The sequence below is a fragment of the Bombus vosnesenskii genome, unplaced genomic scaffold, assembly GCF_011952255.1.
Source record: "Bombus vosnesenskii isolate JDL3184/JDL3185 unplaced genomic scaffold, Bvos_JDL3184-5_v1.1 scf7180000013305, whole genome shotgun sequence".
In the NCBI taxonomy this organism is placed as follows: domain Eukaryota; kingdom Metazoa; phylum Arthropoda; class Insecta; order Hymenoptera; family Apidae; genus Bombus; species Bombus vosnesenskii.
In genome coordinates this window covers 1,465,449-1,490,799 of record NW_022882954.1, presented here as the reverse complement: position 1 = coordinate 1,490,799, position 25,351 = coordinate 1,465,449, and the positions used below count along the sequence as shown (strand labels likewise).

The 25,351-nt window shown below is 39.1% G+C and overlaps 1 protein-coding gene across 5 annotated transcripts in view; it reads right to left on the bottom strand.

The window, feature by feature from the left end:
- Positions 1-11,937, bottom strand: part of LOC117234516 (probable Na(+)/H(+) antiporter nhx-9) — a 41,911-nt gene extending 29,974 nt beyond the window's left edge. For 3 of the 5 annotated variants that reach the window (XM_033495826.1, XM_033495827.1, XM_033495828.1), the window contains exons 1-4: positions 11,200-11,936; positions 7,183-7,446; positions 3,644-3,840; positions 1,167-1,423 (exon numbers count right to left, since the gene is read on the bottom strand). In XM_033495826.1, coding sequence (XP_033351717.1) covers positions 1,167-1,423; positions 3,644-3,840; positions 7,183-7,446; positions 11,200-11,665 — 1,184 coding nt within the window. In that variant the 5' untranslated portion in view covers positions 11,666-11,936. Of the gene's footprint in view, positions 1-1,166; positions 1,424-3,643; positions 3,841-7,182; positions 7,447-11,199 lie in introns of all 5 variants that reach the window. The other 2 variants (XM_033495830.1, XM_033495829.1) reach the window with 2 other exon arrangements.
- Between the last annotated feature and the right edge of the window lie 13,414 nt (positions 11,938-25,351).

The window sequence follows — 25,351 nt, the reverse complement described above, 5'->3', positions numbered from 1 at the left end:
GAATTATCGAACAAATCGACGATCACGAGAACGCGCCGCGCTTTCGTTCGATCTTTTTTCTTTCTTTCGCGACACGTTCCGCATTTTGCATGATACAACGGTGGGAAAAATGTGCTATTTTCACTTCGTCGTTTAACGAACAGTTTCTGCGAGGTTGCTGGAAGGCGTGTCGAAATCGTTACGTTTCTACATCACGCAAAATGTGCACGCTTCGCTCGATATACAGGGTATTTTGTAATTGACAACGTACAAAACCACGTACAGCGTGATCCTACGTGAAAGATAAACCGAGACTATACAAGAACATTTTCTCATACGGAGCACGGCTTTTGGGAAAATTGCGTTTGGAAATTTTGTCGGAAACGTATACGCGAACCTGGTTGGCTTTCAGCTGGCAAGAAGAAGGATAATCGACGGGAGATTACTTTATTCTACGCGTGTGAAATAAGACAAGCGAAACGTACGAAACATAAAATTCGTTCGTTTAAATCGTTGTTTTCAAGAAAACACAGTTTCATCGTATTAAACCCTATACGCGCGTATTGGACAGATTTTCAAAAATTTCTTTTCATACTTTCGATTTAACTTTCTACGCAGAATCATTCCGTGTCGAATCGTATTAGCAGTTTGTAACGAGACACCTTGTAGAGGTAACGATTCGCGTGAGAACTGGAAGGTCCTTTTTGGAATTTACCGCAGGTCGAGAGCGTGTCGAGGAATGAGCTATGCTCGTGCTGCAAATTTCTAGGTCGCGGTGGCCACGTGCGGCCTATTTGGGTTTATCGATGTAAACAAGGGAAACACAGTGGAGAAATTTGCATATGTTCTTCTCTGTTTTCATGGTAAACTGACCTTTCGGAAAATTTTATGCTCATTTGTTACGAGTCTGCTAATAATTTCATTCGCGTAAAAAGTATAGCAACCTGGACAACAATAATCATCCATAGTTTTCTTAATAGAAAAAGATAAACGTTCGAGTGTACACAGAAACAACTAAGAAGCTTCTTCGATAGACGTCAAAGACAAATGACAATTCGTTTTCAATTTTGCCAAATCTTCGATCGATACGTACGTATAACGAATTTACGCGTTGCCTTTAAATATTCTGCCTGTTTGCATTGCGACAACTGGCCAAAGAGCTTGCAGAAGTAGATGGGTTAACTTACGCCAGAATGCTGGACATGTGAAAAATCTCAGCGTTTAGGTAGGCCAGGTAAGCCATGACGAATATGAAGATGGGCTCGATCACGCGAACCTGATGAGTGAACCTCGTAACGAATCCAGTTGCGATACCCCATATCACTCCTATTATCGTGCCGCCGATCGCCACCACGAAGAACGAAGCAAATCCTGACAGTACGTCCGTGTAGAGTATTTCCGTTGGTCCTATCTCGTTGTACGCCTCGAACATGTGGTACAGTACCTGCGTATCATTAAACAACCACAACTTATTCAGCTGTCCGTCCGATTAAACGACTGCACGAGATGCCATCGAGTAGATAAGAATTCTTCGGGTATATGAAGCCGAGTCTATGAAATGGAGGACACGTGAGGTCGAGTAATCTTTAAATGATGCAAGTACCGTTCCAAGATAAGGTTATAAGTCAGGGACTTTCTGATCTGGGCTAAGATTACGTTCGAACTTTTATTTACCGACTTTCTGCGAAGAAATGTCGTTACATCACGTTCTTCGACTATTTCTTGGGAGATTTTACTAGCGTTTAATGGTGTGTGCAATGTTATTAGCGCCGATGTGTAATTTTGTATCTTAACACTAGAACTATCGATAGTTAGCACGAAGCTGTTTCTACCAAAACCAGTGAAAATGACTGGTCTTTAAAAAATACGTAGTAATAGAATATTTTTATATTTATTGATTTGTTACTTTCTCACAGAAGCAATTCCATGTTATGTAGCAGATTTTTGGTATTTTTAATCCATCTGGGATGCCTAAACGGGGGTTGATAAATTTATAATATCGTAGAACCTGCCATTTTGACTGCTGTGATATTTCTAGCGTTAGCATCTGGCTATTTTCCTGATAGCTGATATCATCATATCGAATGATACGCACTAGAAATTTTGCAAACGTGCGGGAGGTTGTAGAAAACGAGGAAACTGGTTAATTGGGGTTCGATAAACAGATTGCAGGATCCTTTCACACTTTGACAAGTACCAGTCATTTTTGACTGCTATTGGTACAAAATTATTTCGAGTTTGAATACATAGAAAACAAAATACAATTCATTATATTATTCTTTTAATTATCGTTGCAAAAGTCATTACATCAGTGCGGAAAAAAGTATAACATGAATTTGAAATTGAATAACATTGAATTTGCAAACATGAAATGAAATTGTAAAACCAGTCAATTTGACTGGCGTGGTAGTACTAGCGTTAAGGTGGAAGGACGAATGAAGGTACAATGTGAGTTATAGTAGGCTCTCATTTGATCGATCCATGCGGTAATAGGATGTTACTTTGATCAACGAACGATCGATGAAAGTTGATAAACTAATATATCTATAGTCTGGGATTAAACAACATATATGTAATATGTTATGTACGAGTATCTTAACCCTTTGCACTGCTATGTCGAGTGTGACTCGACATCAGTTTTTATCTCAGCAACTCCTTTGTCGAGTCTCACTCGACGTTCTTTCAGTCCCACCCTTTTTTGTGAAACGTGCGAAAGAAAAGCAGGATTGCACCCTAGAAATTGTTTCGAGATATGTCGTACACTTAAAAATTAGAAAATACAACGATAGTGTGAATAAAACTGATGTTAACTGGTGTTTTGGTTAAAGTAAATTTCAAATAAAACGCTTAAAAGCGTTGAGAGCTGCTGATAAGGAAATTGAAATAAAATTCCGAGTGCAAAGGGTTAAAGTGTGTTTCACTTGTGATATTTTATACGTTTATTCTTATCCTTGTAAACTTTGTATGTTTATACTCGTTGTTAGACTACAAATGTTTATGCAGTTTCGTATTATAACTAGAAAATAATGTTTATACAGGGTGGTTGGTAACTTGTGATACAAGCGGAAAGGAGGCGATTCTACGCGAAAAAAGAAGTCGAAAATATACAATAAACATTTTTCGTTCGAGGCTTTGTTCTCGAGAAAATCGACTTTGAAATTTCGCTCGGTACGCGTGCACTTTATCGCGTCTCGTTATAACGGGTCTCACTGTAGATCGTTGTCTCGATTGACGTTATTTTTTTAATTTTTAACATTTTTAAATTTTTATTCTATATTTTCGACTTCTCTTTTCGCGTAGAATCACCCCCTTTCCGCTTGTAGCACCAGTTACCAACCACCCTGTATAACATTGATCATGAATATAACTAGAAAAATTCATCTTAGATAGGAATTCGTTTCTTCTGTTAGATATCACCGCCCTGTATATTTTATATATTGTTACATATAATATTTAGATATTTTATATATTTTTATATGTCACTGTGTACAATTTTTCAGCCCTAAGCTTCTCAAAAATGCACGGGCATCCGCATTGTACTCGTCAGAAATGCATATACACGCGCAGCGTAATTGCGATGAATCAGGTATGCGTAAAGATCCTCGGAACTAGTACAACATTAAAGGTAGTTAAGCCCTGTAAGATGAACATAAACGGTACTTACGACGGTGACAGCGTCGTTCAACAAGCTCTCCCCGAATACGACGATGTACAAGATTTCGTTCACGTGAATTTCCTCGAAGACCGCTAGCACGGCGACAGGATCGACGGCGCTGATCAACGCGGAGAACAGGAACATTTGCAACAGCGGAGTTTCGAAACCGAACAGGCCGCTCTTACCTAACACCCACAACGAAGCTCCTATAAACAATTTACAAAAAAAAAAAAAAAAAAAAAATAAGAATATTAAAAATCAACCATTTTAATCAAATTTTAGTTTAATCCAACCATAATTAAGATGGCAGTTTAAACGCCATTGAAATGCGAGAGATTGAAATTTTCAGCAGTAGTTTATTAAAAGGTCGAAACTCGAGTTTCTGGATTTTCAATAATTGGTAAAACGATTCATTTTGAAGCTCGTTCAACTGTTTCGTATTATGAAGTATTCTACAAATGTAATTAGTTTTTAATGAAATTCAATCGGAATCAATGGTGAATGTAAACTTCATTTCTTCGTGTTCGCGATGAACGTAGATGTTTAGGGGGGAATGTTCCACATTCCTTTTTATTAATTTAATTACAAATTTAATGGAAAGTTAAAATGTCGTAACCATTCGTTATATTTAATCGTCTGCCCCTATCTCCTTTACATCCAGTTGATCGTCGTTAGGTAATGATTATATATATCATGTAATATTGCTCGGTTTAAACTTCAAATATAGAAAACGCAACTTTGTAAAATTGGAACACATATATCGATATACAAATGGTAAAATATAAAAATGTTACATCGGAACTACGTATATGTCCACAGATGAATTCACTCAATCAGCATCATAGCAACCCGGTAACAAAGTTGTTTCGCTTCGTAATAAAATATAAAACCAGAATCTCCATCGCTTTATTAAATTTTCATGTAAACCTTTATCCAGTATTTTTTAATACTTCGTGTGTGAAATAACATTTCCAGCTTTTTATATATCTCGCTATTCTCAATACACCAATGTCATAACTGTTTCTGTCCTGCGCGTTTCCGTACTGTGTTATATCTCGTCCTGTGCAAATTCCAAGTTCTAAGCGACACGTTTCGAACCCAAACGCGTAAACAGACCAATCGGTAACTCGATTACTTTTCGGAACAAGAAAAAGATCGATCCGCGGTCCAAGGTAAAAATCGTCGGTACGAAAATTTTTTTGGCGAGGACCGTCCTCGCGTTAGCGGCGTTTGTTCATCGATATTAATAACAAACGCGGATCACCGGTTCCACGAATGTCGCGTTCTCGCGGAGTCTTTAATTATCGTGGACATCGAGCGAGTTGCGGACGTTTCGTAACGAAGAAACGTCGCACGTTCGCGAACACGTTGCGTCGTAAACAGAATTCGCGTGGGCGCGTTCGACATCCGCGCGTTTCCACACTCGATACACCTAGGCGTTCGCGTGCACGAGTTTCTATGTTTGTATGGGTGGTTGCGAAGCGCGTGGTTGAACTTTGCGAATGGGTGAACGCGCGAAACGGACAGCTGACATGAAAATACGAAATGTTGAGTTAATATTTAAAAAGAATACACGCTACGAATGTTTGTAACTGGCGACTGTGAGCGTTAGTGCGAGTTTTGGATATTAATAGATTTTAAAGTACGCTGTAGGATGGGCTTCGATGTTCTTTTTTTAATAAGAAAAGAACGTTTCCCTTGAAATCTTCTCTAGTCGTTATAGACAAGGTGGAAGGCCGATTTTGATTATTACGATATTTATAAACGTCGAGTGAAGCGGGTGCACGCGGTTCAGCGTATACGTGGAAATTTTCGAAATTAATTCCGTGAAAAACTAAACTGCGAACGAAAGAGCTTTTATTTCATATATTTTCCACGTGTTTTAATAGGCTTTACTAGGAATTATTAAAAAAATATTTTCAGATTAATTAAAAAATTTATTTACATTTTCATTCGCCGTCGTACGTAGAATTAATTGACAACTAAAATTTCTAGATTCGTATTAAACGTTATATCGTACTTTTCTTCGAAAAGCTTTCCGCTCTATCTAAAAATAGTTGGAAAAACAAAATCCCTAGAGTAATATGAAAAACTATGTTTCATTTCAGAAATAAACAGAGTGAGATTTAAAGCGATCTCTTTGAGATCCATCAAAAGACGATTTGCACTAACTTTTAAACGCGTTCAGCTATTTTTGTACTACGGAATATCTTAAGAAACATTTACATATACGCGCGATATAAAGTAAAGAATAATATTAATTGGACGATTCCTGTACCTGATAGTTACATTAAGACCATTGAAAATGCGTTCAAATCGTTCAAGCGACGTAAAAGTACTTATACGTTGCCGTCAGTGAATATCGCTCGAGTTTATCGTTTAATCGACAACGAATCTTTTATTCCATTACGAGGTCTAATTAACTCCGTAAAGTGCCCTTGCGCGATTCTATCGCATCGAACGCTGCCAATGTTTGAGAAAGAAGTATTTCTGGACCAGCATCGATAATCTCACAAGTAGTTTGAACACCTGCTGCACAATTACTCTCGTGCACTCAACACGTGATCGGTAAAAAATAAACAGAGGTAGAAACGTAGAAGGCATAACTAGCGTAAAAACAACGTAACACGGGAGGAAATAAATATTTACGTCCTGAACGTGAATTCTTAAGAAAAAAAAAAAAAAAAAAAAAAAAAAGAAAAAGAAGAAGAAGAAGAAACGCTTCGCTACTGTTTTTAAAAAGCGCCATCTATCTCAGTTTACATTGAAAAACGTCCACGTCTGTTTAAATCATCAGAACCCGTATCCGCATGGAAGAGGCGAAACGAAAATAAAAAAATATCGTGGAGGTCGTAGATCGATGTAACTGAAAAGCTACATTAGCAAGAGAGAAAACCTAAAAAAATATATAGAGAAGAGCGTATCTTGTTTGCGTAATCTCGAAAAGTGGATCTTAAATTTTAGTCTTAAATTTTAGTCACTGTGATTTGTATTGGGATAATGGGAACATAATATTAGAATAATAAAATAAAAAAACGTACTAGAACGATAGAGATCCCTTCTGGAAGCTCGTCTTATAAATTAGAGACATAAAACAAATTTTGTCATGGTTTATAAAGGATAACGCGTATCAAGTATCATAAAATTTATGATCCAACATTTATCGATATTTATCAATTTTATTATTCAATGAAATAATTTATAATAGTATTTATATAGAAGATATTAAGAAAATTGCTGGAATTCTCGTTCTTTCCATAGCCATAATTTGACAAAAAGAAAATTTTCTAATATAAATTGACTAAAATGAAACGAAAGTCTGACGTACAACTAAAAGATATTACGATATCGAAAATATTCTAAGCGAAATGATTCCTATCGCAGGTCAAGAGCAAGCAGTGCAATGAATTACGCGAAACACGGCGATTGTTAAAAATTTGATACGTTAATAGCGGAAAATCGAATGGATCGGTGAGCAAACAACGTTGAAATGAAATTTTACGACGTTACTTTCCGCTACTTCGTAATAGTTTTGAATTTTTACTAACCTATCGACAAGGTGTTAAATATAGTCCCAATGACGGCGAACAGGAGTATCGTTCCCAGATGGTCGAAGAATAGTCGGTTCGGCATGAAATAGCCGGCATCCAGGATGATGGGCGGTAGCATGTAGAGGAAGAACGTGTCGGGAGTTAAGGGTGACACGTGGACGCTGCTCGCCTGGAACAGTAAGACACCAACGACGACGCCGACAACGATCAGCAAACAGGACTCCGGAAAGATCTTGCTCAGCTTTGACGTCATGTGGAAGCCTGCACGTACGCGATCATAATTTAACACGGCCTCGCTTTTACGTACATTATCACCCGTGATAACTGAACGACGCGAAAATCGCAGTAGTGTAGGTCAAGATATCGGCGACTCGAACTTTGTCGCGTATTTTAACTTTCGAAAGTATCATCCCTTTGGTTTCGTAATTAATTAACAAGCTGTAACTTTATTCTCGAACGTGATGCACTTTTCAGGGCTTGAGAAGGTACGACGAATTTTCGACAATAATAAACAACGAACACTATTTTATCAAAAGTAGCTGTGGATCGACTTATGTCACTATGATTCACAGCGTTGCAATTATTCGAACGATATCGATGGTCGGTGGACGTTGTTGGAATAATTTGAATCCACGGCATACAACAAGACACATGAAAATAGTACTCGTTGTTTCAATAAAGAATTATTTACGTTAACAGTGATAAACATCTTTTAGATTATAATTTTCATAACGCGAAAGACGCGTGTTTTTCGTGTTCGAACAGTTATGAATAATATTGCACGTAGGTGTATTAATAGAACGGGGAATGCGGCGGAAACGTAGAATCGCGAAAAATCGTTTCGTTGGTAGATCGTAGTGGTAGCACGCGAACGTTTTATTATTAACGCTCGTTCGACGAACGCTGTACTTGGACCGGTTTTTAAACCGCCTGTTGCAGCTTATCACGGAACTAGTCCTCTTGTCTTCGGTTTTGGTATCGACCAGGTCATCGCGAGATAACGAGCATTTTGTGAATATCGTTTAACGATCGAATTCTACTAGAATTATCAATTCGGATATGACCCGAACGTTTCTGTCGCAATAATGGTGATCTCTTTGACATGGTATTAGAATTTTGAAATTGCTCTCCTATAAGAGATAGACACGCGACGATATTTTGCAAATTGTGTCGTCGAACAGAAGGGAGGGAGACGCGATATTGGCTGTTATTTTTGTAAGATGTGTTGAATCTATAAAAAGCCTGATTGTATACGGACAGTACAGTAGTTCAGGAGCATGCTGCAAACGGGATCGATATTACTGAGAAACAAGTAGAACCCTCGTTATTCGAACCTTTGGCTCGTAGTTGTTACATCGAGTTGTCTGACCACTGTATTATCGACATGGTTATATTATATCGTCCCTCTTCGAAATGGAAACGTTTTACATTAACTCGAACACGATAGAATGCAACACAATGCAGCCTTATTTATAGAGTTTAATGCGAGTCTAATATTCAATAATCATTTATATAACAGAGTAGGTAATATTCAGAGATTAATGTTTACTAGGTGGAAATAAACTATGAGACAATCGACTAGTTTCATAATGGTTACAATTATAATTCGAATAATTGAGACTATTAATTAGTAGACTGCAGATGTTTATGCAATTCCGACTTTTTGTAAGTATAATTCTAGAAATTAAACAGAGATTTATTTCACCGAAATAATACCATGATAATGCAAAATTATTTGATAATAATAAAAGTAATAATTATCAAATTATTAAAATAATACGATTAATAATAAATAATACTAAATTATTCGAGCAACGAAATTAATATTAAATAATGTTTAAATTATTAGAGTAAGTAAATTAATAGTAGATAATGCTAAATATTATAACGGAACCTTTTTGAATATTTAAAGCATAATAAAGAAATTTCTTCGAATATTTACTATGAATCCTAATAATTATTATTTCTTAGAAAAGAGGGAAGAAATATTGAAACGATTTTCTGGCAAAAATGTAAACTGAGAACGCAAAACGTATTATGAAGATTATTTTCTCGAGTTTGAATTTTCCAAGCGATTGAAAGCAAAATGCGATTCGAAGCGTTTAATAAATACAAAAACCGACACACAGAGAAGCATATAATCAAATAAATCGGATTAAGAATCGGTCGAATGTTTCTACCTCGATAATTTTCAATATTTCCGATAATTCTGTTCGAAATTTCCAAGTAATCATTTCGTAAAATATTATCTCTTATCTTCTCAACCAACCAAACACAATGTGAATTCAACAACAAATCCCAATATTGTCGTAAAAAGTAAGAACGACGATTTCTTAAACGAACAACAATAAAATGTTAACTGTGGAATTCGAACGATAAACGATGTAGATGCAAATGGGATAAAAAGTCACTCTTTTTTTAGTAGAATTTAACCCCTTAACCTACAACTACGGGCATAGCCCGTAGTACGACGATCGGACCAAACGTAAACATTACGGGCATAGCCCGTAGAGTACGATGATCGGGCTAAATATAATATACAGGGTGGTTGGTCACTGGTGGTACAAGCGGAAAGGGGGTGATTCTACGCGAAAAAAGAAGTCGAAAATATAGAATAACAATTTAAAAATTTAAACATTTAAAAATTTAAAAATTTAAACATTTAAACATTTAAAAATTTAAAAATTTAAAAATCTAAAAATTTAAAAATTTAAAAAATTAAAAATCTAAAAATTTAAAAATTTTTTAAATTTAAAAAATAACGTCAATCGAGACAACGATCTACAGTGAGATCCGTTGTAACGAGACGCGATAAAGTGCACGCGTACCGAGCGAAAATTCAAAGTCGATTTTCTCGAAAACAAAGCCTCGAACGAAACATTTTTATTCTATATTTTCGACTTCTTTTTTCGCGCAGAATCACCCCTTTTCCGTTTGTACCACCAGTTACCAACCACCCTGTATAATAGCTTTTTTACGTTTTCGGCCCAAAATTCTCGAAAGTAAATCGTAGGTTAAGGGATTAAACGCTATACCGAATACGACGTTAAACATCGCAAGTGCTAGAATAATTCATTGAAGAATTCATTAGGTTTTAGAACTATTAAAATAGAGCGTCGACTTTAAACCAGTATATCTCATTCATACTGAAAATCTCCACTTTCGACGCTTAGAGTGATTCACGGAAGTATTTGAATACTTATCGCAAGAACCTCTTACGTATAATACTACGTGCATCATGCAAAGAATATCAAAGTTTCATTAATATTGATATATATAACGACGAATATAATATAACGACACGATTATTATGATAGTACTGAAACAAATTGGAAAACTAAAAGCTATGACACATTTATCGAAAATTTGTAAGGCAATATCTCCACACTGTATACTAATTTTTTACCAAGTTTGTGTTTGCGTTTAACGTTATCTAGCTTCTACGTTCCATACGATCGTTCTACACGCAACTAAAATTAATTTTTCTCCTTTTTATTTCAAATCCATATGTATAATACGATATTAATCTATTTAATTGTACATTTAATCAAATTATTATCGATATTGAAAGAAATTTTACAGCTAAACGTTCGTCTTTTTATTTCGTGTACAAAACTATAAATTCGAAGATACTGTGAAATCCGAACACGAGTGAGGACAACTATATATGCGTATAAGTTCAGATCGATTGCCAAACTTTGTCAATATAATCGTGCTTCGTGAGAGCAGAAATGAAAGTTTAAAAGCTTGCATAACACGCATAATACATTCGTCAAACTCTGCCACGATAACTAAACCAAAGTGTTATCACGAATCGCTACAAATAATTAAACATCTCAACTCCTCCATTACGTCTCAAAATTCCAGCATCGAATTCGCCGAACGAGGGTCGAAAGCCATCGGTTTACCGAAATTACCACGCGGCAGCGACAAGAGTCGACCGCACAGCGGCTACCAACGAAACTAACAAACAATCAATGCCTGAGCCAAGTTCAAGCTCCACGCATTCCGTACCTATTTTCGCGAGACTCGCGAAGAAGATCCAGATTCCAATGATAAACGGTGTCTCGACCCGATGAAACTCCACAGACATGATCTTATACTCCGGTTTGCTAGGCTTAGATTCATCTTCGTGCCCTTCCATCGCCTGATTCGACGACAAATGTTCCATGGAATTGGCTGCTTCCTCTTGTCCGGAGGCCAAACTTCGAAAAGATACGTCATCGGGCAACGAACCATCGATCGGACCCATGGGACCGAAACTCTTGCCTGGATAAGGCTCCCTGAGATCTCGAGGGAACTCATGATCGTCGACGATCGGTCCGTGAATCGCGTAGTCGTTGTTAGGAATTCGTCTGTCCGGTTGTAGATCGGGCACGGACTCGTAGAACCTCGCTAAACCCGCGTGACCTTGAGCAGACCAGCAAGCAAGGATCAACGCAAACGCGATCATCGTCGAGATGACGATACGTGGAGCCATGACGATGTTACTCGACGACTATGATGCCGATCTTGGTTACGGGGACCGCGCTGATTTTTCGCGCTCGTCCACCGGTGCTGAGTCACCCTCTGTACCATCAGAGACCTCCGACCTCGAGAAACCTTAGTTTCAATGGCTCCCGCTGTTCGAAGGGAGTGCACCCTCGTGTATCTACCTCACTGCACCCTTCTCGTGCTTTTTTCTACCACGAGTTTTGCTCTCACGGTATAATCTTCCGAGTCTCTAAGAATTATTTATTTATTCAACGTCCAAGATTTCGTTTATTTATTTACTTATTCGTTTGTGTACTCGACGCAAGATTATTTCGCAATTATTCTATTATTCCGTTTCCTAAACGATGATCGTTTAAGAATCGTTCGAGGAGACTGTATCGTATTGTATCACACGTGGAAGACGATCGTTTCACACCCTCAGCAGTAGGTCCGATTTCTACGGTAGTCCTATTTATTGAAGTTGCAGATTAAACGAGCCAGGCTCGCTTATTGCTTCTATGGCAGGCATTTACTCTTAGATTCTGTTTTCTATCACTCGTTGTACACACGGTTCGCGATAGCAACAACAACTTCTTCGAACTGTTTTCCTAAACACACATGAGATTCTCAAGATTCTTCCGTATATCAGAACGATTCGTTAGAGATTCCGCTTAACAGAGGAGAAAAATTCCTATCGATTCACAAACGAGACACGGCAGGGATCCTTAAACAGCCGCGCTTCCCTTCTCCTCTTCGATATTGCTCCACTGTCGGCCTCGTTCCACCGCGTTTCTATATTTGTATCGTCGGTGACCTTTTTCGGCGGCCAACGAGTTCCAAAGTCGATTTCCTAGCCACAGTGTCAACGAACCCTTTGGAGTACAGCGAAGAACAGAGAGACACAGAGAGAGAGAGACGTAGTAGAGCGACCTAGACGTCGGGCAAAATCGAGATCCATTTTCGTTCCAGCGGAAAAAAGGAGCGGAGGTCCGCGGCGGCATATTTGTTTTGGTACTTACCGCGGGTCCGACGCTGCTTCTGCCTCGCGAGCGTGCTCTCCCCGCCGTTTATTGGCTGGTTATCGACGAAGAAGAGAGAGTGTTCTCGGTACGCAGCTGCAACAGAACCAGACCAGGGGGTGATCAGGCACTCGAGCAGCCCTTATCGAGCCTCCACTACTTAACCATCGTGTTTATGTTCCTTGCACAAGCAACGGCCTTGCGATTACGATCGATCGAGCGCACAGATTCGCCTGATCACTTTACTAACGATATAATCAGAAAAATACTTCACTGGAAACAGGCTTCTTTGGTCGACTCTGTCCCTCTTGCGATAGTAGAACGTTCCTTCTACCTTGCTGTCGTCATTCGTCAACGAGACTCGAGATATTCTAATTCAACGAGAACAATTTCCAAAAGGTAGATACGGTACTGTTCGCGAACGAGCGAGGAAACCACAGGGTGGATATACCGCTGGTTCGGACGAGTTTCTGGGCGGCAGCTAGCGTAGGAGGGTTCACGCTGGTACTTGTCGATACACGAGCCTCCTGTAACTCAGATAACCATCCGGAGACTCGAACGGAGGGCACGGGACGACGACGTGGCAGCCGGGCAGATGCATCGTGGAGTCGTTAAAATGGAAGGTTGCGTGGCATTCCCAGGTTTCAGCGGTGCGCTTCGATCGACCGTCACGGCAGCACTGCGCGAAAAGGAGTCGTCGAGTCGCGCGCCGGCTCTCGGCAGCTACGTCGACGTCGTGCACACGATCAACACCATTGCCACGATCAGAGCTATGGGCATCGACGAACGTTGCCAAAAACGTGCGTAGCTGCCGACGAGGCCACCCTCGACGTCGCTACTGACACTAGACTCCACGCATTTCCATCCTTCTTTCTCTAACTTTCGCCCATTCGATATCTCCCGTCTTTCTCCTATATAGCGCTGTCCCGCTTCGACTCACTGGTATCCGATCGTTCCGTCTCCCTCTGGTTAGGTCTCTTTGCCCCTCGTCGGTCAGGTTCCAGCCAGCTGATCGTTGCGAGAACCCGCGCAGGCGTCGCGACGCCCCGATATAGTATCACGCGGCGGCGGCGGCGGCGGCGACGACGACGACGACGACGACGATGACGACGACTGGGTGTGCGATGCGTGCAGCCAAAGCTTCGACGAGGTTTGTTGTTGAACGCGGCCGTCTCCCTCTTTCTCTTTCGCTCTCCTTTTCTCTCTCTCTCTCTCTCTCTCTCACTCTGTCGAGGCCCGGACATCGCATTGCGAATATTGCGTTTGAAAGGGATTACTGGAATTCTATGCGGCTGGAATGATCGATAATCAGACTGGATAAAGGATAGACGGAATGGGATATTGAATTGCGGACCGCGGGTGCAGCTTTGTTTGCAAATGGCGGGAATCGGAGACGCGTAGCGGGATGTTGTGTTTTGTTTGATCTCCACCGATTGTTTCTTGATTGATGCTCTCGCGCGATAATGAGGAAATTGTGATTAACGAGCTGCATATGTATTTTTACGAATAAGACTATAACACGAAAGAGAGAGATTTGCTATATTTCATAGACGTTGTGAGAGCAGTCGTATTTGCGATATTTTATATACTTTTGTCTATTTTTATACATTTCAATGTCTCGTTCGTGCACAAATATTCGCATCTCGAGTGATCGTTTCGTTTAATTTTCGGAGACCGTATGCCGCGAGTGCAGTTAGAGACCAAGTTGGAAGATGAGTTATATTTTGGTCGATCGTTTGATTAATTTTACTCGACTATCAACTATTTCGAGCAACTGTTTTATTTATCTTCCGATGGTCACACGTCGTTCGTAGCTTCGTTCGCAAATAGAAGAAATAGAAGACGAGCTCGCTTAACTTTATTGTGGTCTAATCGCTTGTCCCTCGACCGATCATTTCAAATGAAAATTAACGATAAATTTTAGACGATTGTTCGCTTAAATTTCCAATGGATATCGAGTGTCGCTGTACGTTGCATAGGTAAGTTAGATTGACCGAGTATACCGTATGTCGACGTCACGAGGTACGATCGAAACCCGACCTTTGGATTTAAAGGAGAGAACGCACGTAGGCTTCCACTGCTTTGTTTTTGCTTCTTCGGCGATTTTACCAACAGTTTCGAGGAAAACGCTCGTAAGAATGTTTTACGAAACGCATCGCTCGTAGCTGTTTATTTTTCGCGACGAGAATCAGACGCACAACGTTTAGTCGATTGGAAATATCAGGATTCGGAGTGTCGCTTTAACGTTTCTCTCGATTACATTAAATATCTTATAGAGTACAATAAGCGCGAAAAATCCTAGTTATACAGAGAAATTACGTCGACCTGTCTATATCGAGTCAGGGAATGCGAGATTTCAGGTTTAAAATCGAGAGTCGACCTTAAACCAGCCGCGTCACGTCGTTGGATCTTCGAGACATCTTTAACCTTGACCTCGTCGCTGTTGCGCTAGCAAAATGCTGGGCTGTCTCGACATTCAGCTCGCTACTTGCCAACCTTTTCCATCATACGGTGTGCTGCGACACTGCGACCCAGTGCTCGCCATTCCTAGCCTATTGCACGTGTCGGTTCGAGAGAGACGGTCTGATCAGTTCGGGATTGTTCTACTCGATAAACCGCGCTGGTAACGGATCGGTATCGGAGCTTTTTCTCTCGTTACAAATGGAAAATCGTACACTATACGCCGTCTCTTCGTTCTCCACTGACCGATAACAACACGATAATTAAACGTACGTGGCTATTCGCAAACGCAGTCTGTTCGATTTGAAACGAAAATGGAATTGTTTCTGATGCTACCGTCGAATCTTCTTTCTTTGAAAAATGGTAGAATAATCAACGACTGCAATTATCGTATGTAGGTTACCGTTTTCGATTATTTCTTTACGTATCGAAATGTCTGTCACGACATTCGTTTTTTTTTCCATTTTGACTGCCCTTCGATTTGTTAACAATTACGTTCCTTTGGGACACATTTGGGAAATGTAACGATCAAACGGTAGGTCATTAAGCAAATTTAGAGTTTTACGTGCACAATTAAGGAAATAGAAATTAGAAAAATTATAATCGATATTCCACTTGGGATATTTTGTATATTTTTACGTATCATATGTACCCAGTGTAGTTTTGCATCTTTAAATTTCTCTCTGCACTTTTGTCTCTGTCGATTTTCTGACATTTACGACACTCGGTGGTTAGAAAATACATTGAAAAATGAAATCCCGTCTTATATATAGCGATCGTGAGTTTCTGTTCTCGTAATTCCTGTCTCTCGATCCGCGAAGTATAATTTTACGCTGCACGGTTTTCGTAATAAATTTGATTTGAAATTTTTGCTGTTCGAATAATTCCTGCGTCTATAAATCCTCATTTCCCTCGGTGTTCGAAGTTCCGAAAATGATGAAAATGGAACACGAACGTGTCGTAAACGTTAAAACGTACGTCAACGTTTGATTAATTACCTTGTTTTATGGAAATCTTAAAAATACTACTCGCTTTGTAGCTCGTCCGAATTTATCGTATTTTTTTGTCTCCAATCTTTTCCACTTGAAATATCGAAATTAATTTTATTATCGCGGTAAAGCTATCGCAACGCGTTCGTAAATTCCGTATCTCTAAACTGTATTACTGTATCTCTCGGCTATATTAACGATTGCATCCTGCAATAACGAAATTAATTTTATTATCGTGCTATGCCTATCACAATGAATTCGTAAATATCATATCTCTAAACTAGAAGTGTATTAACGATTATAGCGCGCAATCCAGTTCGAATTAAATTCACGTAATTTCGTTCGTCCAATCTATAAGACGACTCGATAAATCACACGTTACTACGCTTTGACAAACTTCGATATATCGTTCACTCATTTTTCTCCGTTTCTTCAGGGTCATTAGGTTGTCAACGTTTTCCTCGATATCCTATTAATCGTATTAATCGTATTCATTTGGAATTTTTAACGCGAACTTTCGTCGAGGTCCCTCGTCGTTACTCGTTCCATTCGAGATGTAATTTGTCAACGATTCTTTGCTTGCAAAACGCAACACAGGTATAACAAATGATTCTTCGGCTCGCGAACAATCAACGCTTCAAACTCTACCGTCGTTAAACGATTAGCGACCAAACAGTGATAAAATCTGAAAATTCAAACGCCACAAGGCTCGAACCGAGTCCGAAGACTAAAAATCGAGAAATTGGAAAATTCGAGAATTCTAATATTCGAGAATTCCAATATTCGCGAACTTTACGTATCGAAAGTTTGAAAATTTGACAAAATGAAATACGAGTTAAGACGATGTTTTTCGTCCAACGTTAAGATACCATGCAATGTCTGATTAATTTAAGAAAACGCAGAAAAGTCAGAAAAAAAAAAATATACGCAAATCAATTCGAAAGAACATCAATAGCTGCGATATCATCTTTCGAACGATCTGTCGTTGACACGTTGTGTGTTTTTTTCTTTTTTTTTTTTTTTTTTTTTTTTTTTTATCAACGTGCGACATCGAGCCAGTCAGTTTTCAGGCAGATAATAAGCCGATTGATAAACGGCCTAGCATGAAATCTAATACGATCCGGTCGAATCGAACGGTGTCATCGGTTATTCGTTGATAACGCGTTACGTAACGTTTCCGATATGAATTTCGCGATGATTCGCAGCTGGATATATTCGACAGACGTTTAAATCGTTTTCAAAGCGAAGAGGCTCGGATAACAGCTTATTCCAACCGCTCGAATCGCGAATCTATTATGAACCAGCGAACCGGTTCGCGAACCAGTTACGATCGACACGTTTTATTTACACGAAAGGTATAAGGAGTGGGCGGGATTTCTTTTCGGAGCTTTGGCGAACGTGCGCCGATCGACTATCGATGGCGGTAATGTAAACGACGCACATGCAGCGAACGAGATCGTTTCGATATCGAAAACGATCCTTCAGCTCGTAAATAATTCTGCCTTTACCAGAAAAGCGTTTGCCTTTCTTCGGCAACGAAACGCTCTCTCATAAGGCTGTTTCTTTCGTGTATTCGCGAGTACAGAGAAGTCGAGAGAGTAGAGGGCTGAGCTATGGCGCCGTTTTAACCTTGTCCTGTCTGTCTATCAGTCGCTATTCAAAGTTGAATTTGTAGGGGATTGCCGGATTTTCTTTTTAAGCAAAATAGGGAAAATAAATGGACTGTGGCGGACGGACCGAGATAACACTTATTTATTTCGGCAGAAAGAAATATGCCGTGGCGATATTATCGACAAATTTATATAATGTATTGAGAAGAGTTCAAAATACAAGGGTACGGGTGAATGTTCACGCGTTTCGTAATAATATTTTTACAATTGAAACTTGGATTTCGGGCAAAAGTCCTAAGAATAATATCGATATAAATCCGTAGAAAAAATCGTATGCAAACGAGATATTTGAAAATCATACAAACGCGATTGTATGGAAGATTTTCGTAGAGGGGAATTATCGAATCTCGAAGATCGTAAAGTCGTACAGCCTTGAAGAGGGTTTTTTTCTTTTTTTTTTTTTTTTTTTTTTTTAAGAAAAGCTTCGAACAATTTATCCCTGGTTTGAAAGCGTAAAAACGCAATATCAATTAAATCTATTGACCTTGCCGATTGTATCGTCTCTCTTTTAGTACGCTGCATACATATTTCTCAATCAGTTGATGTGATTAATAGTTCCGAGTGTCGTTTGGTATTACGACACCGAACAAACGAAACGAGGTCTGCTTGGAATTGGATTTTAGATTAAAAGAATAAGATTACAGATCGGATTACAGGATGAGACTCTCTTCGATGATGCTGAAAAGATTATTACTCGCTGGTAATAATTTTACAGCAATTGCGGGATTAATCTTTTCAAATTATTTCAACAAGTTATTAATCAACGACAAATGGGGAAACATAGATTCGATAAAACTGCTCTTCGCAATTTTAACGCAACGTTCCTCCTTTACGAAAGGATTCTACTATTGATCGTAAGCGAAAGAAAATATTATCATTCGTCAATTATCTTCCTTCTAAACAAGCAAATTTTCTTTTTATAATTAAAAATAGTTCGGTATGTATAGTTAGTTTAGCACAGTCGCATTTCATACGTAAGTGAAATTAATAAATTTGAACGACAGGAAATTTAAGTCGAATGGAAATGAAAGAGAATTGAATCTCATTTCTCCAACTACAAAATATTAGTCTTCAAATGAGCGAAAAATCGATGTTCTCAGTGTACGTCGGAGACAATAGTTGCCACGATAATAGAAGTTGATTTTCACTTTATTTGAAATTCATTCGAACAGCCTGATACATAATTGTATTTGCATATTCTTTGCGCTCTGTTTCTCAGCTACGCGTTTCCTCACCTTTGTCTTCCCTCACTTTGTTAACGTACCTTTCATCCGTCTGTCTATACCGTCATCACAATTTTCACTATTATAAACGAAGGATCGCTATCTCGTTCGTAAATAATAAAAATAGAGGAGGAACATCGTTATCGATTTTATCGTTCCATGTTTGGCTAACGACGCGATAAATAACACCAATGGAAAAGAAATTCGAGCAAACGCCAAACGGACATCGGCTCGTTATTAAATGAAAAATTACGTTTTCAAGATGAAAGGAACGCGGAAATAACTTGATCGCGCGCCATTCGTACATTATCGTCGATCACCGCGGTTCTCGAGGGTGCATCGATTAAATTTACAAATCTTACTTCGTTCTCATGGAATTTCAGTGTTCGGGAATACCGGTTCTGCAATATCAATCAAACCATGTCTAAACAAAGCCTTAATGCGAGGCTTATCCGTCCATTTATCGCAAATAACCCACCGATACATTATCGTTTCATCGAAACGATCAAATAGCCGTTATTTTAATATTAATGAAACATTTCACGAGAAACCTCTCGAAATTATACATGTAACAATTACGATGATTTACGCTGATGTTTATTTAATCTGTCCGATATACACAAACGCGTACACCCTCGTCCACAAGTAGCCGATTATTAGGAGAAATGTAAGAAAACTTGAAAGATGGTTAACAATGATCGTAATACGATAATATACAGTTCAATAATATTATATTAAAACGTTTCAACATTACTAATTTCATATGATGAAATTTCCTTTTCTCTTATTATATGTCCGTTATGTTTCTTGATAAATTTTAACATTAACGTTATTATCGTCAAGAATATCGATAACATCGTTATTGTCGTTCCAATTTTTCCACGATCCAAGAATTGCGACATCTCGTAGAAAACAAGTTACAAGTTACAGATCTCCACCATAAACTTTCATAAAATAAGAAAATCGGGCAACTTGTAACTTCCAGCATTCGCTTGTAAAATTTCATTCGCCTCGTTATCAAACTTGTTCCATTAAACTATTCCGAAAGGATGTATATAATTGCTGATAATTCGAAACTTGTGAAATTTCGGTAACAGTATCGGGTCAGTCGTACAAAACGGTCCGATACTTGTGAACGAGAATGTACACAATTGTAAGAAACGATTTTCAACGTAGTAAAGTAGCAGCGGCTCAACGTGATGTATGATTCATGCCGAAACTGATAAGGCTTATTTTGGAAGCAAGAAGTACACGGGGACCGCGTTTATCAAAAGCTTTTTGCTTCCAGTTCTACCGCCGTTACCTGTGAAACTTTCAGCCAACTTCGATTCGTCTTTGTACGATAATAACAATAACAAACGACAATATTCTTTCACGGTACAGGCACGGGACAAATCGCGGTCGTTCCGTGAGTGCATAATCGATTTAAAAAAAAAAAGAATAGAAGACAAATGGATCCGCACCTTGCCGAATAACGATAAATCTTAAGTCAGGCGCTATTTAATTCTACTACTATTCGAGACAATTCGCTCGATCGACGCCGTGGATTGCATGAAATACTGCAGTCAGCGCGGCAAATCCCATCCCCGTGAAAAACCATTATGGATCAATCGCGATTACACAACAATGCCTTTTAATTTTATCGAATTGGAAAAACGCCAATCGCCGGATAAAGTTTTCGTTGACAAGTGCTAATTGCTGTAGAACGAAAAAAAAAAAAAAAAAAAAAAAGGTATCATTTGTTGGCTAGCGATCGGTGAACCGAGGAACGTAGCAGTGTAAATCTGGTCGATGCCATTTTTTCGTGAAACGGCCCTTCGTGTTTATTATTTATTTTTATTTATTTATCCTCCTGCTATCTATTTACTTTTTCATATTTATCGTCTAAAAGAAAAAAAAAAGATGCTAAAGATAAAAGAACAAACGATTTACTCGCGATCTATGTAACCGATTATATTCAGATAACTGTTATCGAGCGATATAAAAGTATAAATTAATTCGATTAATTCTTTATGCCTGTACCGACATCTCTATGCGAAATTCAAATATCGTACATCGTTATAGTTACACGAGTTTATCGATTATTACCTAAGCAAGGTGACAAACGAATAATAAAATTACATAGAATCATCGAGCGATCCGTGATTTCCAATCTGTCGATGATTACGTAAATAAATAGAAGGAAGTATAATTAGCGCGTAACTGATCGATTTAGAAATTAGCATTAAGATGTTTCAATTTTTCTACCTGGTAAGTAGAAGGTGTACGTAAAACAAGCTGTGCCATTTCTCTGCGGGACAAAACGCGCAGTATGGTAATGCTGAAGAGTTCTTGTATTACGCGACAGGTGATTCTCGCTGTCGCTGATAAAATTTGAGAAATGGAGGGTCTGATGGCGTCGAGTGTCTTTGCGCCACCGAATTATGTAAGTTTCTTCGTGTAGATCCTCCGTTTTAAATATTTCAAGACCATGATTATTTCCTTTCTGGAAATATATTTCGTTTCGTTGCTAACAATGTCCGTAATAATAAAATAATAAACAACTCGAAGACACAAGATCCGACCTTTCGCATTTTCTTCCTTCGTCCAATTTATATAGAGAGTTCGTTGTATAGGAGAAGTTGGAAAGATAATTCGTCGTGTACCTTGCAGACACGTTGCGCCAATTGTAAACCAATCGATATTGCGACACAGCCTTAATTTCGCTCGGGAAATGTTACAGCGTTCGCTGGTAACAGGGGCAGAACGTTCGAAATCGAAATAGGTGTATATCGATTCTATTGTATCGCAATTCGTGTTACAACAGGCACAGATTTACCAAAAATATAGTACAAGACGGTTCGAACACAGTGGCGTTAATGTGCAATTTATTTCTGTTGTTTTTTGGCGGACGATAGAAAAATCAGAAAGGCAGGGATTTTTTTATTTTGTTCGCATCGCCAACATTTTCCCAAGATATTCTTCAAAATTGCCGGCTAAAATTGTTTGCAACGCTCGATATCGACCGGTGGAAATTTTATTTGTCGCCTTTCAAATCACTGCAACGTTGAAATTACTTGATTTCGCTTATAAAGATCATAATGGAGGAACTTTCTTCTAAGATTTCTTTTATATTCAAGTTGTTGAATTATTACGACCTTTTTATTTATCCTCCAAGTAATAAAAAGAACGTAGTTCCTTAAGCGCCATTATAATTATCAATTCAAATATTGAAAAACTGCTTACTTTCGACGTAATTTACTCGATTTACCATTCTGTTTTACGGGCTCTCTTACCAGAAACTTTCTCTGTTATTCTTGAAACTTGCCATTTCTTGATCACGTCACGACTTTTTCTAGTTTCCAATCTGTTTCGCCCTCGAATTGTATCTTTCCAATATTTTCCACGTCTAATCCTTTCCTTTTTAAATTTCGTTCGCTTTCAGGTTTGACTAAAAATCCTCCGATTTTCACAGACAGACTCAAACCGAACATTTTCATTCCACGATGCCTCCAACTCTTAACTCTTGCTACCTTTGGATTTTATCAAACATCCCACGACTTATTCAAATTCAGTTTTCTCATTCCACGATACCTTCACCCTTTAATTTGAGTCTTTCAATCTTCAGATATTATCAAACCCTTCTCGATCCTTCCTCGACCTTTCAAACATTAATCCAAATTTATCTAGCAGATTTTCTACATTCTGTCCACGATTAACAAGGCAAGCTTAATCCTTCCATTTTGCCAACATTCACCATCAGATTTTTTCAAAAAAGCTTCGAGTCTTTAAAATCAAACCTCCGTTCTTCCCATTCCATATATTTCTGTACTTATGATTCTTTCGTGAGCCAAAGTCAGAGAATCTGCTACGTACACTGCCATAAATATTGGCAAACTTGGCCAGACTTCGCTTTAATTTGACATTTTGCATCGTAAAACGTACAAACACGACGCGCATAAAGCAAATTTATAATGAAACAACTAGGAAACACGGGCAACGAAGAGCATTCGATTCTACCAAATGTCAGCACGGCCTTCTCCACGACCATTAAATTAATATTACCAAGAAAATTTTACAAATTCCAACGTTTCCAACGTTAACAAATTCCCTTGGGTACAGTCGCGAGTCATCGAAACCGGCGATCTAATTATGTAATTACATAATAAATTATCGCGCAAGCTGACCCAGGTGTCCTGATACTCGGTGCCGACAGTTGATGTGCAACGTCTGACGATCATCGGGAAAATCCGCTCGTAAGGTACGCTGGACACGAAGGAAAAAGCGAAGATGAACGACGAACGATCTTCTCCGGTCGACGAGATTTTTCACCGTCGAATGACGAAACGTTCAGACATGCCAGTCTCTCTCCGCTTACATCCTCGTTATCACTCCGTCCGACAAATCGCGCTAACGTACGATAAAGGTGTCCGAGCGGCCGAGACGGCACCAGGAAAACTGTCCACGTTTCCACCGCGAGCCGATATCGATTTCTCGTTAGACCACGTGCAACCTTCGCCGTAGTAGGCTGTGCGCTTATTTTTCAAGATGGCAAATCCGTTTCCGCGTGTACCGACGAGTTTCACCGTGAAATTCTCAACGACAACGACAATGACAACGACAATGACGACGACGACGACGACGACGACGACGACGACGACGACGACAACGACGTGGAAGCACTGCGGAATTCGCAACAAGCGTTACTTCGAACCGGATACCTGCTTGGGAATGTTTCCTATGGCAAATTCGACTCGAAGAATGGGAAAATGTTATGTATCGTATGATAGGTATGATGAAGATGCGGTGACTGTTTGGCAACTGTGTCTGCGCAAGTTGTATCACAGCGTCTGTAGGTGAATTTACCAGGAGAATTGTGATTCCACGACGGGTACGTGTTATACGAGCAACGGTGTTTCGTGTTTTGCGACCGATGTTCTTCTCGTTTTTCGGCTGTACCAGGTGTTGAAGAGGTTTTGCAACGTCGGGCGGCTGAATCGCTGGCTTTCGGCCGGCTCAAGTGGCTGATACCAAATTCGCGGCTGCATGTGTATTCTACTTGATACATGTAATTGGTCAACTGAGTGCACGCGTGTTGAATAACGTTATCCGGATTTTCTAACAACTACTATTTTGTAATAGTTTCGTTATATGAGTGAGATCGCGGGCGTTTATGTACACTTGGAAGGTTGACGAACGCGCAACAATACACGCAATATATAAAAATATGTAAAATATTTCAAAGTATAGTACTCGAGATATTTAATGAAACATATAAATATCTTGGCGTGGGTTTCATTTTTTAAGTGTATCCGCAGATATATCAATCTCTAGAGACGCTCGTAGAACTTGCTGTCATATTTTTAAACACTGTGCATAAACGTTTAACAAATATTTCTCATTTTTATCCACCGAAGGAAAAAGCTATTCGTCTATCCGTCAGAAATGGAAATAGACTGGAATTCTGCAAGCCGTGTCTCAATTACGGACACTCGGAAACGCGGCAAGAAACTTCCTGTGTTCTTCGATGAAACTGGAAACAGAGATGACCTAACGCGATATCAAAATGACAGAAACAGCGGGTGTAACCGAAAGGACGAGGGAAAAAGAGTTGGCTGGTCTGGCATGGTTTCTAAAGTGCTGGATTTATAACATTAATTTCCGTGATGGACAAGTTAGCCCGGCTAATGGCACTTTAATGACCGAGAACTATATCGAACCGTTGCTCGTTGGCCATGCGTACCGTGACGCATCTAAAATCAAGATTTACCCTCGTGACGCTGATCAATGACCGACTCTCCGGCCGATACACGAAACCGCGTATTCGATGCTTGCGGATCCTTGGAATTCCTTCGCGTCATGCAAATCCGGCTTGAGTTTCGGTTAACATCTCACGCTGAAGTGGCTTTCCCGCTTCCCTTCTCAAACTGCTGATCCTGTTCCACGGAATTGTTACGAGAGGATGTTGTCAGAGATGGAAATTGGTTGACAAAGTGTTCTTTACTGTTTGACGATAATAAATGGCCGGAGAGACGCGAAGAAGTATTTGCGTGTACATTTGGTCAGATTAATCAATTACCTGGATTTCAGTGACTTGAATTTCAGAAGTTTGCAATTTGTTATTCGATTTTGACTCGTTGTTTGTTCTTCGTATGATTCGAGATATTCTTTTGCGTTTGTTTCTTCCTGTTGGTCGAGCCACTTGAATTTTATATTATTCCGTAGGATCTTTACTACAATTAGTTTATTTACAATAAATGGATTCAACAGATGTTGGTTAAACAGGAAACGATGGTTGTTTAACGCGAACTAATCACAGTGACGTAGTATAATTAAGACAATTAAATAGTTGA